The sequence below is a fragment of the Plasmodium knowlesi genome (genome assembly GCF_000006355.2).
Source record: "Plasmodium knowlesi strain H genome assembly, chromosome: 9".
Classification (NCBI taxonomy): domain Eukaryota; phylum Apicomplexa; class Aconoidasida; order Haemosporida; family Plasmodiidae; genus Plasmodium; species Plasmodium knowlesi.
In genome coordinates, this window is record NC_011910.2 from 1,439,378 (window position 1) to 1,453,999 (window position 14,622).

The window sequence follows — 14,622 nt, forward strand, 5'->3', positions numbered from 1 at the left end:
CTGGCGGTGGTCCATACGTGTATTAAGACAATGGGGTTGAGAAGACTCACTTAATGGGACATCTAGCCATGAAAATGGGTTCGTATAATTAACATCGCAGAAGTGATACACACACATGAAGTTAGCAAAACGAAAAAAAAAAAAGAAAAAAAAAGGGCATGTGAAAAGAGGAAATAAAACAATGCGTCGTTGTATTACTGCAATTATATCACATAAAGCCGAATCGACTTGTACACGCTACATGGTCACGACGGAGAAAATCCTTCAATTTACATACATATGAATTGTTTGTGACTTTGGAAAGCGCAGTGATTAAAAAAAAAAAAAAAAAAAAAAAAAAAAGCCATGTGAAAAGAGGAAGTTGCTCATTTCTTTGGGGACAAATTTAGGAAGCAGTATGGGCACTATCTTGGAGTACTCCTCAAATGTCCCCACAACGCCATTTCATTTTTCGACAACTTATTAAATTAAATAAATGGTATGAAGCTAAGGAATCGACAAATACGTTTGCTCCTCGACTCAGTTGTGCATGGAATTTTATTTTGCTACTTTTGTGTTTAATTACGCATCCTATGTGCGCGAATATTTTTCTTTTTTCTGGGTTCCTAAGGATGTCCGTGCGCGTACTGTCATTTGCGGAGTGACCGTGAGAGTTGTGTCGATGCATCGCAATTATCATTGTTCTTTTATTTTATTTTATGGCATGCCCCTATTTGTTCCATCTTAGCGCATCTTAAGCCTGCCTTCACTGTTGTAAAGGGACCTTCATGGCCTCTGCAAACTGCGCATAAGATACTTATGGTATATTTACAAGTGCATATGTAAGCTTATGCTTTTTGGAAGGAGAATTTGCCATGCGCCCTCATACACACCAACAGATAGCGGTTCAAGCCCCCTAGAGACTATGCTTTTTCGTCCCACAGGGGAAGTCCAAGTAGCAGAATTTTCGGCCAAATAAATGGTGAAACCACGTTTAATATGGTGGCGAGCCTTTGAATCACCTCATTTTAACAGGCATGTTGAAAATAAACTAAACAAATTTGTTTACTTCCGCGTAACCATTGCCTGGTCGGGGAGATTCATGTTCCTTATGCTATAGCGTGGGAAGCCTACATCTCATTCGGTGTTGTTCGATGCATGTGAACTTCCCCCCTCGTCCGTGTTGTGAATGCCCTGTGGTGGTTTTCTGTGCTTAATTCTCTTCCCGTGGAGCAGAGCATTTTGGTTCGCTCCACTGTGCAACTGAGGGGACCACAAGAACAGGTCACCACACAGCTCATTGCACTTTCACGTTACGGATAATAATATTCGCCTCTTGTCACACATGGCCCATCGATTGAACCCCAATTTTGTGAAAAAGGAGACTCGGCCAATTGTATGCCCCTTTAAGAGACACAACACGTAATGGGGGGGAAACTCTCATGCGATGCAAATAAATAAAGGTGAGCATATGCACATGTTTACACCTACGTGCACATCTTAACGAACATGAGAGGAAGGCAACCGCACAAGAGCGAGCGAAGCAAAATATGTATGACAAGTTTTGGGAAAAAATAAGTTTTGCTTCAGTTAATTTACTATCGAAGCTAAACTTTGGAGACAGCAAAAAGGACGGAACAAAATTAAAGGGCATAAGAAAGGGTAAGAAAAATGTTACGACATTTCCTTTGCTATTAAGAATAGAAGATGACACAAAGAAGAAAAAAAAAAAAAAAACATTTCAGGACAGCTACAAAAAGGAACACTCATTTTTATACTTGTTCAAGAAAAACAAATACTCTCAAATAAAAATTATTTTTAATGATATTGTTCAGGTCTATACTGAGAAACAATTTTTAAGCGACATATCTTTGAATTTCTTGTGCAAACTAGCTAGAACGGAAAAATGTGCCAACATTTTGAGTGCGCGCGAAATCCACACTCTGCTCCTGATTTTGAGTCAGGAGTTGTTGGCCAAACCTTCTGTGGAGGCGTTCGCCACGAGCGATGGGACGCATTGCAATGTGGAAGGTATCTCTGACCACGGGGAGGATCCCCCCCTGGAAAATGACCGAGACGTGAAAATTTTAAAAACGAGCTGCTACTTGTTGCGAAATCTATTTTTGAACATGGAAAGAAGCGATATAGTGGACGACTCCTTTGGTATTCTCTTTTTAACAAAACTGAATTACATCTTGGAGAAGAAAAACGAACTTAGGAAGAAAGACCTTAGGAATAACTACAGCTTTTATTTCTACGTCCTACTCCTTTACTACTACCTCTATGTATACAACAACACGAAGAAGATTGTGTTTTTCCCCGGAGGGAGGATTTTTAAATACTCATTCGGAGACATCAATGAGATGGCACTGGTTCATAAAAAGTATGACACTATGAAAGACAGCTCCATGTACAATATGGAAAGGTATGGAATTTACACAGGGATCCACAAGAGTGTTGAGAAAGATGATGATAAAGGAACGAAGGATTATTTCAACAAACAGAAGTATAATCATTTTTTAAAAAACAACTATTCCATGAATTTTGACTGCTTAAAAGATAATATCCATCTGTTCTTCAAATTTAATGATATGTTGAATGTGCACTTTATTACCCATATGGAAAAACTGAAAGTTTTTCGATTCACTTCTCATGAAGGTGTCTTGAGAAAGAAATCTGACTTTATGAGTGAATCGGTGAACAATTATTTGACGCTATGTTTGCGGCTTCTTTTTAAACTGAATAATGAACAGGGGAGAATTCATTACGCACAAGGAAAATTCAATAATGGTGTGCCTAGCAACAGTAATGAAAATGGAGGGAGGGGAGGGAAAAAAAACGACGTACAGTCTTTCCCATCAGAAAAAGAAAAAAATAAACGAAGAAAAGTGCCAAGCAATTTATTATTAACAAATATTAACAACAAAAAGAAGAGCCAACAAAATAAGTTAGTTTTAACCGAACTCTTGTACCAAGCAATTGACTATGTTACATTAAATGAGGACATGCCTCCGTGCAAAAGCAAAGGGAACAACAACAACAACAATAACATTATCGAAAGTGGACTGAGCGAAATAGTGAATTTCCTTGAGAAAAAATTTAAGCTCAAATACGTAGGAAGCGCAAAGGACGTAGAGTACCCCTCTCAGAGTGAAAGCAAAAAAAAAAACAAAAATGAGAAAAATGCTGAAAGTGAAGAAAACATTCTATTTAACATCATCAACATAGACAACAAAATAAAAAATAAAAATTACTTAAACATTGAGACTTTGCTAAAGAGGATTAATGATTTGCTCAACATCGGGAATGATCCATCTGTCTACATCCACTCAGGGCTCCACATTATCATCAGGAATATGTACCTCAACAGACTGAACTCGCTAAACATAGATTTGCTATTCCTCATAAATTTGTACTCGAACAATAATTTTAGGAATAAGTTTTTTCATTACGATTGGAAGTTGACGACCTCGTCGTGGGCTAGCGAAAATACCGACAAGAGTGACTACCCAACTGAGCATCGTGAAACTGACGGCGGGGGTGCCACCCAAGCTACGCCAATGGGAGATTCAAATGAAAAGGAAACAGGTGGGAAGGGAGAAACAAAAGAAGGTGAGAAACCCGATAGTGTTCCTTCTTCGAGCCTTCCTTCGATGAGCCTTCCTTCGGTCAGTCTTCCATCGATGAGTCTTCCAAGCCTGAACCTCTCCGCCCTGTACACCCCGTTGATCAACAAAGCGGAGGACGATTCCTTCAAACCGGAAGCGAACAAAAAATCGCAGAGTATGGCAAAAAAGAAGAATAAACACATCTATAAGGAGCTCTCACTATGTTCAAAAATTATTGCAAACAGTTTCGCCTCCAAGGATCTTTGTTTCAATTCCTTTTCAGTCTTATATTTTATGTATAAAAATATATTAGACAATGTCATGAGAATATCTTTTAATTTTATCTACTTTATTAGTGCGGAGTTTTTTTTTTTCAACGACAGTATGAATTTTCTCTCGCTTGTAAATTTGAAAAGGGAGCTAATCCCAAGTTCGATATACTTTGACAGCATAAGAGCATTTACCAACATTAAATCGCACTATAAATACTTCCTTGGGTTTACAAGAGAGAAAGTTGAGAAGGAAGAGGTCAAGATTAAGAAGGAGCATCCAATTCTGCTGTCCAGTTTGAGGGGTGACACATGGAAGGATGTTCACAGAGGTGGAGATGAACATACAGGTGAAGAGGAAACTCCTCAAAAGAAACAGGAAAAAGTGAAAAAAAATAGAAAGAGAGAAGATACTATATACGGGGAGAGCGGAATAATTCATCAATCGGGGCGCACCCCGTTCGATTTATTTTTGGACAGTGTGGATAATCTTCTGAAAGATGCCACAATGAATCAGAAATTAAATTCAATGGAGTTCCTATGTGAGAGCCCGACTGACCAAACGTACTATTTAGCGAAGAAAAGAAAAAAAAAGAAAATTCTGCTAGATGAGCATATGTATTTGATTAGCAGTTACAATCATCATTTTTATAATTTGCACGATAGATTCTTACCAATCTATACGTATTCCAAAATGTGCCACATAGACATGAAAAAGGGAACACCCCCTGGACAGGCACAACGATGGAAGAGAAAAAAAATGTGGAACGACACGATGGAAGCGAATGTACTGTCAAGGCCATCACGGAGAAAGAAAAAGAAGAAAGTGGATATAGTGATGGTGCACGGGCTGAGGGGAAATGCCCTTCGAACATGGAGGTTCTCCAACCTCTACCACAACAGTCCCAATTATCGCTTCTATTACCGAAATGACAATTTGAAGAAGTATGAGAAAGTCGTTACGAAGACACAGGCGCACAGCAGTGACGCTTCAAATGAGAGCGATGGTAACACAGATGAGAGTAAACAATACATGTGGTCCTTCCTCGATATAAACGGGAAAAGAGAAGACAGAGCTGACAGCAAATCGCTCAGTGGACACTCATCCTTAGAGAAAAATGAACTGAAAGAAAAAGAGGACGAACTTTTTAGCGCCATAAATGACAACACGGACAAATTTAAAGAAAATGAAAACGTCTTTCTTTTTGACGAAGCAAGTAAAGAAATAAGGAACTGCATAAAGATACGAAATAACTTTCGTTTTTTGCCAAACGAGGATTTAATTCACATGTTGTTGTTAAATTATAAGTATAATCAAAATGTCTTTCCAATTTATGCGGACACACGAATTATTAACAAAAATGTTTTTCAGTCCATTTTTTTGAATAATAAGAAATTAAAAAATGATTTGGACTTTTACAGCGATTTGCTCTCCTACCTTCTGTGGCCCGTTTATTTGTTGTACCCTCGGAGCAAGCGCTCAAATATTTTCATTTTTAACTACCACTCCCCGTTGTACCCTGATGGGAGCTACTACATCAAGCGGAGTCGCCAGAACGGAAGGGGGGACTCGGCGAAGCGAGACAAAATGGAGAAAAGGGAAATGAACGAGGAGGGAAAAGGTGTAGAATGCGGTGAGGCAAAAAGCGTAGAAACAAACGAGGAAAGACACACTGAAGGAAACGCAGAAGAGAAAGGAATGGATCTTCTGAGCAGCTCAATTGACGGTGAAGATAAGGAGCCTGAGAGCCAAGGATACATGTTTTCCCATTTTATTACGCTTAATTCCCTATTTATGAAAAAGGAAGAAAACCATGAAGAATATTTTAACAAAAAAAAATATTTCTACACAGACAGAATGAATCTGGAGGAGTTGTCAACTTTTCTTTTAAAAAAATTAAAAGGCATAAACATAGGAAAGCATAATGACATTATATTTGTTGCTCATTCCATGGGAGGGTTATTAACACAGTTCGTATTGCTAAAAAGTGATGATATTTTGAGGAAGACGAAATTTGTTTTTTTTTACGCTTCTCCCCATTTCGGCTCTCCCCTTTCCTCGACAGCTTTTTTCTTTAAAACATTTCTATCGCCCTATGTTTATCAGCTCAATGATTACGATTCGACTTTGAGCAACTTACAGTATTCCTTTAGGGAAAGGATAAAGAACTCCAGTGTCAAGGTTTATTCCTTCTCAGAGTCGGAGAAAACACCCTTGCCTTTTATAGGTATGAATATGTACATATGGGGATACAGTACCTCCATATTATGAACTTTTGCACACCCATGTGGTGGCTAACAATTCCTTCCACCCCCGAGGAAGAAAAAAAAAAAAATGTGACTCTTCAGGTACACACACTTGCGGCCATTTTTTCCTCCTTCTCTGTAGGTGTACACACAATGATCGTCCCAAGCGTTAGCTCCTATTTGAACTACTCCAAAATGTTTACCATCATCAAGGACTGCAACCATCTCGAAATAAGCAAATTAAATAGCGAAGAGGACGTAAAGTACCATTATTTGACTAGGGCAATAAGGGAAGTACTGCGGACGAAATAGGAGGGAAAGGGTCACCCACTTCTTCATCACTTGTTAGTGCGCATGTTAGCGCTCCTCTTTTCCAATTTGTCTGTAGAATTGATGACTACACGTTTGCAAATCACTCCCTTTTTTGATCCCCTTCTAATTCATCCATTTTGTTTAATTTTATATTATCATTTTTTTTTTTTTTTGTGTGTGTAAACATTTAAAAGGTTTATTAAATGATTTGTCTTAAAATATACCCCCTTTTTTAAATGTTCTGCATTTTATTTTCCCTCTGAATAATCCTATTTTTTTTAAAAAAAAAAAAAACGCCGTTTTGATCTTTTCTACGTGGAACATTTTCCCCCTTTCCATTTTTTTTTTTTTTTTTTTTTTTTTTTTTTTTTTTTTTGTGGCATTTATTTTAACTTTTAAGAATTATTTGGCCAATTTTTCTACCTTTCAATTATATTTCATAGGTGGAAAAGTAGCTGCATTGGCTTCTGCCTTTTCACTTGTGCCTTACGATTTCCTTTGTTTTACAAAACGGGTGTACGCGCTGGGTGTAGGACTTGCTCGGTGAACATACTATTTGTTCATAGCCTCATGGGCGGAGTGTGTCTGAGCCATGCGTGCGTTGAATAACATATATATATGTGCATATGGTTAGACAGCAGGGGGATAAATGAGGAAGACAGACTACACTATCCCTATTTTCACCATGTGTTAGTCATCCCCCTACGGGAGGAGCACCCAGTTGATGAGGTGCACAGCACGATGTTATCTTTCTCTCTGGCTTTTTCAGCAAAAGCGGTGGAGTGGCAAATGTGTCAGCAATGACCCCCTTCTAAACATCAACGTCAACATCAGTGTCGTGCTAAACGTTACATGCGTGTAAACACTCCCTGCACGCGACACGTTTCGTGATTTTGCGCTTCAAAAATCTAAGGCCCAGTGATTCGCCGCTGAATTGATGAACCGCTTAGCACTTACAGCTCACCTCTTATCCGCGTTTTGTAAAGGTTAGTCTGCCTGGTGCACATACCTTACGGTTGTGCCCATATGCCACTGATAAAACGGTTGTAGCTGGATTTTAGGGACAAAACCCGAGGGGATGATATCCAAAAAAAATGTCCACATCGCATTGGACATACCAACAACAGAGCCTTCATATGAATAATACAAAAGGGGTGAAAATAAATGCACAAAAAAGGGGGATGATAAAATAAAAATGCACACAAAATCAAAGGAATTCCCATGTGGGGAAAGGGAAAAGACTCCTTCGCAAAAATGAGTATCAAGCTACGAGTGCGTCTTATCAAAAGGTCACACAAAACGAGCAGAAAAAAAAACGAACTTAATTAGAAAATGAACGCTACAAATAATGTACAGCACGAGAACAGTTTCTTCTTTTTTTAGAAAAAAGGCAATAATTTGATATGCTCATACTAATGGCCATTTTTTTTTTTTTGCACACTGCATATGTGGAAATTCTTCCAAATTTAATTTACTTTTTTTTTTTTTTTTTTTTTTTGATGAATAGAAAGACGGGGAAAATTAATACGAACAAAACAGGGGTAAGATTTGTCCAACACGTACAGTTGTACCTATATGCGCATATCCATATGCAGGGCCCGTGCTGCGAGAATGAACTTACAAAGGATGTATAATTTTGGAGGAAAGAATAAAGATTAATTCACTATTTTTCACTGCTGAAATTCTTCAGGATTATTGCATAGGGTACTACTGAGGTACCTCAACTCCCTCTACTTCTTCTCCATCTTCTGTTGATGCGCTTTTTGTAAGATCATCGAATGCATATTCATCCTGGCACGTGTCATTTGCATTGTTCTCATCTCCGTTAGACCTATTTTCGTACTCTTCGCTGTCCAAGAGGTTATCCCTGAGCGGTGCACGATTACCATTTTGTTCCTCTTCCGTATTGTTGATGTTGTAAGGGGGGCCATAATTTATGATGGCATTGTAAGGGTACTGATTGTAGACGTAGCTATGGTCATTAGTGTAGCTTCCGTTGTACACACCGCTTCGATTACCATTATAGTGGTGGTCTCCGCCATACAGTTGGACGTTGGCACATTGATCTGCGTCTCCATACTGTTGGGCGTCAATATAGACCTGTCCGCTGTTATACATTTGGATGCCTCCATAAAATTGGGCACCGCTAAACTGTTCCACATGGCCATAGTAATGGTTTCTGCTATAATGGGAGGCTGAGCCATACGGTTGGACCATATCACAATGGGAGTTGGCTAGGTAGGGGTTCACACTGTTATAGGGCAGAATGACATCATGGGGGTATGCGTCACCATAGGGGTATGCGCCATCATAAGGGTATAGATCGTCGTAAGGGTAGTTGTTGCTGTAGGGGTAGCTACTATAGGGGTATATAAGGTACGCGCTACTGCAGCTGCTGTGGGGGTAGTTACTATAGCTGTTGTGGGGGTAGCTACTACAGCTGTACTTGTGTCCGTTATTGGTAGACGCGCGATCGTCACTACTGTACATGTAGTTGCTATACGGGTGCTGATACGTGTAAACCTGGTTGCTATAGTAAGCCTGATTGGAGCCATAAGGTGGATGGTGCGCATAAACGTCATTAGTGTAAACCTGGTTCGTATACACCTGGTTGGTATACATCTGATTCGTATAAATGTGGTTATTGTAATTTCTGTAGTTTTTAAAATGAGAATTGTTAGTTCTCTTTCCATAATTTCTCTGTGTACTGTAGGCCAGGTGGGGGGTCCTTTTTCTTTTTTCCCTTCCTCCGTTTTGAGAAACTTCCATTTCCTGTATGTGTGGGTTTTTCCCTTTGGAGCCGCTACCACCATTTTGGTTTTCACCTCCCTCTGGACTTATACCACTGTTATGACCGCTCATATCGTTTTCGTTCCTAACGTAGTACCCACTATTTTTGTTTTCCATAAATGAACAAAGAGGTGGATCAGATGTGTCATTATGTATCATGTTGGATGCGGACGAAGATCCACTGTTCCCATTATGCACACAGTTATCGTTCGTATTTGTTTGTGTGGCAAAGCTTCTGTGGTGGTTGCAACCCACTACGACATTAGACGAGGTGCAATTTCTCGCTTGTCTGTTATGGTTCCCTTGCATGTTAGGAGATTGGTTCCCACTCAAGTGCATGTTAACCCCATTACTTGCCATATTTTGAATATTAATAATTCTTTTCCTGTGTTGATTCGAGCATGGATACGATTTGGAAGATCTGCTATGTGCTCGGTTGTTACGAGAGTTGGGCGTATCAGTCATGTTTGTCGTTCTACGTGCTTCCTCGCTTGTGCCTCCACCTTCCAAAGAAATGGACAAATCCGCGGGCAGGACGCGCGTCGGGCTAGCCATGTTCACGCTGTTCATCTCCACATTCAAATAATTATAGCAATTGTTTCTGTTCGAGCGAATATTGCTTACGTTGTAGTTGTAATAACTAAGGTTGTTCACCTGCGTGTTCAAGGGATATGCGGGAGCAGCATACAACATATCGTTACTTGTACTTCCGTTGCTCTTATAATAGTTCTGCTTTGTTCTATGGACACCACTGTTGCAAACATCGCTGTAAGTTTCTTTAGGTCTAGGTAGGGCATTCTGCATGTGGAGTGAATTATTCACTAGGTTGTTGTTTGTATGGGTACATCTGACTGTGTTTTCAAAATGCTCATTTGATGAGTTATGTTCATATGTACTGTATGGATTGTTAAATGAGCGGTGTTGACCTTTGCAGGCGAAATTCCTATGTGGAGAGTCATTGCAATTCTTGCCTTCTCCACTTGTTTTTACTCTATCGTTCGTCATCCGTTCTTTTGGTTCGTCGTGATCTGCATTTCTGTTGCCATCCTTATGTTTGTTGTGGTTGCTAAGTTTCTGGTGTTCTCCGTGTGCGCTCATCCTTTTCACTCTTGTCTCTGGGAGGTTGCCGCTTCCCCAGCCATTACCGTCGAGAACGCCTCCATTATGTGTGCCCTCCTTGTTTATTAGATCCTCACCGTTGTTCAAATCGTCTTTGTCACAGCTTCCATAAGATCCTACGTTTGCGACGCTCTCGTGGTGGTCCAAAACCTCAAAATTCTTTGTGTACCTACTTGCCGTGCTAAATTTCTTATACTTATAATTAAAATTCTTCGAGCCATAGTTGATAGATGCGCGATCCATGGGGCAGCTAGCTAATTTTCCCAGGTGTAAATTCTTCTTTCCGTCGTTATCCTTTCTGTACTGATTCTTCAGCATAAAAATGAAGTTCCTCTGGATGTCATTTCCATTGTCCTTGAAATTTCTGAATGAGCCATGTCTGTCTCCTCCCCTTGGGCAATTATTTACGTAGCGTCTCTGGATGAAGTTTTCTCCAGTGATCACCTTCTTCGAACAATTATCTATTTCATTCGTGTTTCCAATGAACTTGTGTTCATTTGACCTTGGGTATCGTTGATCCTGGTTGCAGTCTCTTTGTTTTTCGTTGCCCCCTCTCCTATTCTCATTCTCATCTACATACTGATGGCCATTATCTTCACAGTCCACATTGCCGTTATCGTTTTTATCCCCTTCAAAGCTGCGTCGTGTCTCACTTCGCCTTGCCTCCGGGTATTCTTCTATATAGACATTCCCTATCTGAACACTTTCATACTTATTATCGTGTTCCCTTTTTATTTCTACTTCAAGAAGGGAAAGCCCTTCACTTTCATCCCCCATTTGGCCATTGTTTTCGTCCTCTCCTTGCCCGCAACTTTCTCCCTGGTAGTTCTGGTTACCCCCTACATAGGATTCATTTGGACTGTTATTCCCACACGATAGACCCTCTTCCTCATTGCTACTTCTCTCAATAGACATGTACTGGCTGCTACTTTGCCCACTGGACATGTACTCTATGCTGTGATCCAGATTTTCATCGAAAATTCCATCCTTCTTTTCCCACCCACTCGCTGATTCCGTCAACATTTTGTAATCACCATCATTCGAAGGACCATCATTCATATGACCACTATGCGATGCTTTTCCAACAGGATGCTGTTCCTCATTCTGGCCCAACTCGATTTTTTCATCCTCCATTTCTACGTTTTTTCTTCTGTCAGCCAATTTTTGATTCCTCTCCGAAAGGGGCTCATCAGACGACGATCTACCTTTTCTTTCCTTTTGGTTTTCCGCCCTCTGTTCTGGTTTGCTTGCCTCACTTGCGCTGTTTCTTGTACCGTTTCCCATGCCAACTTCGACTACTTCATCCTTCTGTTCCTTCTTTCCATTTCTATCACACTCCAAGCTGATACTACTGGTTGTTCCCGAAACTGCGTGATGTAAATGTGGTGTGCCCGCGTGGGATGCATTCTCCTTGTCTTCCTCCTCTTTCGAGTCGGTCCTGAAAATTTGTTCCTCCCTTGGAGCTTCTCTCTGATAGGAATAATTCGCACTGCACACGTTTACACTGCTAACATTGCTGTTCTTTTCCCCATCTGACTTTTCCTCCTTCTGGAAAACGGTGAATATGGCATGAATTTCTTTCTCCTGATTTTGGCAACACTGAGAATCACTGACAGGACAGACCTGGGTATTTCCGTTCATACTTTCTCTTTTTTCTGGTCTACACATTTGGTCGGGAAGGGTACCTCTCTTATATCCAGATGACATTTGTGCATTTGAGTTTTCATCACTCTGGGTGGGCATATAGTACCTACTTACGTTGCTGAATCCGTTGTGGTCGTTCGTTTCATTGGAATTGTTCCATTCACTCCTGTCGATATTCTCCTTCCTTCTGCTTCTTCCACTGAACATGTTGAAAATGTACTGCGGGCATTCACCCCTATTCTTGAAGCCATGAAATGTGAATTTTGCGCTGACCTTATTTTTTGGAGAAAATTTTTCAAATTCCGTTTTTCTATAGTTTCTTTGTCTCAATTCTGCCTGCCCATGTGCATGTCTACATCTGTCTCCAGAAGGACATGTACCTTCCTTGTCAAAATATTTACATAACTTTGTTTTAAAGTAATCCGGCGTTGCCCTCAATTCTCCCTCTCCATGAGCATATACACAATTAGGATTTCTGCATTCATTTTTCAACCACATCTGGCAAATTTTAGTCTTCATTAAATTCATACAACTTCGTAAAGTATCAGCTGAGTGTGCATATGAGCAGTTGTCTCCTTTTTGACACAGCCCTTTTTTTAAAAATGGACACAGCTTTATTCTGTAATACTGGTCCTGTATCTTTTCTTTCCCTTTGTTATAGTAGCGATCCTTTGGATAAGTTCCAATTCTTATGCCTTGTTCTTTATTACCCAGGGGATGCACATAAGGGGGCACTACATGGTGCTGTTCCACATTAGCAGTGTTCATACGGAGGTCGCTTTGAGATTGTCCATTTGATGAAATAAACGGAATGTGTGTCTGTGCTTTCTTCGAATTCATGTCCAATTGCTCCTCTTCATATTCGACCTGCTCCTTCGGCTGCTGATGGGAGTGATTGTTCCTTAATCCATTTGTGGAGGGTATTACATTTACATAAGCAAAATTGTTACAGCTGCTGCTATTGATTGCATGGCTATTAACACCATTGAAGACAATGTTCGTTCCTGGATTTCCATTAGCGTGATACATATTCCTCCCGTCAATATGATCCGCACAGTTCTTTTCACACGCACAGTACTTATCAAAACTGGGGATGTTGCTATTTTTGATAATTCTCTGGTTAAAGAAGTTTAGCTCTAAATGGGGTCTTCTAACATACGGAGGATTATTTTCTCCATTTTCTATAGTTCTGCTTTTCTTCCTATCCATGTTGTTCGCGGAACCAGTCGTATATCTTTCGATGTAATTCCCATTATTGTTACTTTCTACGACGATATTCCTTTCCCTACCTGGAAATTTAAAAAAATTATTATTTCTAAGGATACAATTTTCTTCCTTCTCATCATGGTGGCAAAACACCTGATTTTGCACGTCCCTTTTTTCTCCTCGTGAAGCCTTCTCATTTGAAGAAATGATCAATTTCGTCGATTCTTTTCTCATGTAAGTTCTGCTGTTCGATTGGTCTACAGTAGTAGCGCTGCTGCAACTGAGGGGGCTTTGATTCGAGAGGTCTTCTTGGTAATGTTCTGAGTTGGTTGCATTGGGAACGCCCTGAGTATCGACAGGCTGATCTGTTAGTCTGTCTGTTTGTCTCCTTCCTTTCTTCTCGACTTGCTCTTCACGCTTCAATTGCACACCTCGTCTATCCCACTTCCCTGCGGATGCCTCCCTTTCTGGCAACTCTGCGACAACCATTTCTTTCATTTCTTCCTTGCAGATTTCCTCCATATCCTTCTTAACTTCACTTTCGTCCTCATTAATTTTTTTCAAGTTAGTTTTTCTTTTATTCCTGATAAGCGTAGTGTGTTGCTTTTGGGGGGTATCACTACCCGGTTCGTTTTCAGTGGACAAGAGCGCTTCTTTAACTACATTTGATTCTTCACCGTTCACCATTTTGGAGTTTCCTTCTTGGTCATGTATTTTGTCTGGTAGCCCAATGTTGTGATTGCTATTTTTTTCTAAGGTCTCCACAACCATGAAGTTTTCTCTTTTGGTAAAAACCGGTCGACCTCCGTTTAGGCCTTAAATGGAACAACGGCACGCGTGCGCAGGATTTTGTGTGCGTGTAGGTAAGCTCCTCTCTACGCTTCTGTATGCGTGTGTGTGGATGGTGGGAATAAAATTGGCCTTGCTTCCGTTGCGGAACGGGGCTATAGGTCAGATATTTGCCGTGCATGCACGGGTACGTTATGTATATGTATATATATGTGTACACGTATATATGTACGCGTATGTCTGTGCACACACGCATAGGAGGAAAAATATGGACGACAAAGATGCTCACACAGACGAATCCTCAACAGGCTTACAGTTAATGTTGTGCATAAATCTGGGGATTAACATTGATGCAAAAAAAAAAAAAAAAAAAAAAAAAAGGATGAATATGTACTACAGTGGTTGTATCAAGACTTAACAAGTTTCCTAAATTGTTCTTTTAATTTTCTATATTTCTAATAACAAAATGGTGAGTAAAAAAATTTAAAAGCTTATCAAAAAAAAAAAAAAAAAGAAGAAAATATGAAATATATGTACTAATACTCTACTATTACGCTGGCAGATATACATGTATGTGCCTCCAAACATACATACACATAGATACTAATACATACATGAATACATGCATTAATATACGCGCTCCGTTTCCCCTTCCTGTC

General features: G+C 40.0%; 2 protein-coding genes across 2 annotated transcripts; one reads left to right on the forward strand and one right to left on the reverse strand.

Annotated features, from left to right (window-relative positions):
* Window positions 1-1,529: 1,529 nt before the first annotated feature.
* PKNH_0932700 (alpha/beta hydrolase, putative) lies at window positions 1,530-6,415 on the forward strand (the record flags this gene model as incomplete). Its single annotated transcript, XM_002259316.1, has 2 exons — window positions 1,530-6,084; window positions 6,246-6,415. 2 exons carry the CDS (start codon window positions 1,530-1,532, stop codon window positions 6,413-6,415), a joined length of 4,725 nt encoding a protein of 1,574 aa, XP_002259352.1.
* Window positions 6,416-8,122: 1,707 nt separating this feature from the next.
* PKNH_0932800 (zinc finger protein, putative) lies at window positions 8,123-13,945 on the reverse strand (the record flags this gene model as incomplete). The annotated part of the gene is made up of 1 exon (XM_002259317.1): window positions 8,123-13,945. One exon carries the CDS (start codon window positions 13,943-13,945, stop codon window positions 8,123-8,125), a length of 5,823 nt encoding a protein of 1,940 aa, XP_002259353.1.
* Window positions 13,946-14,622: the final 677 nt, after the last annotated feature.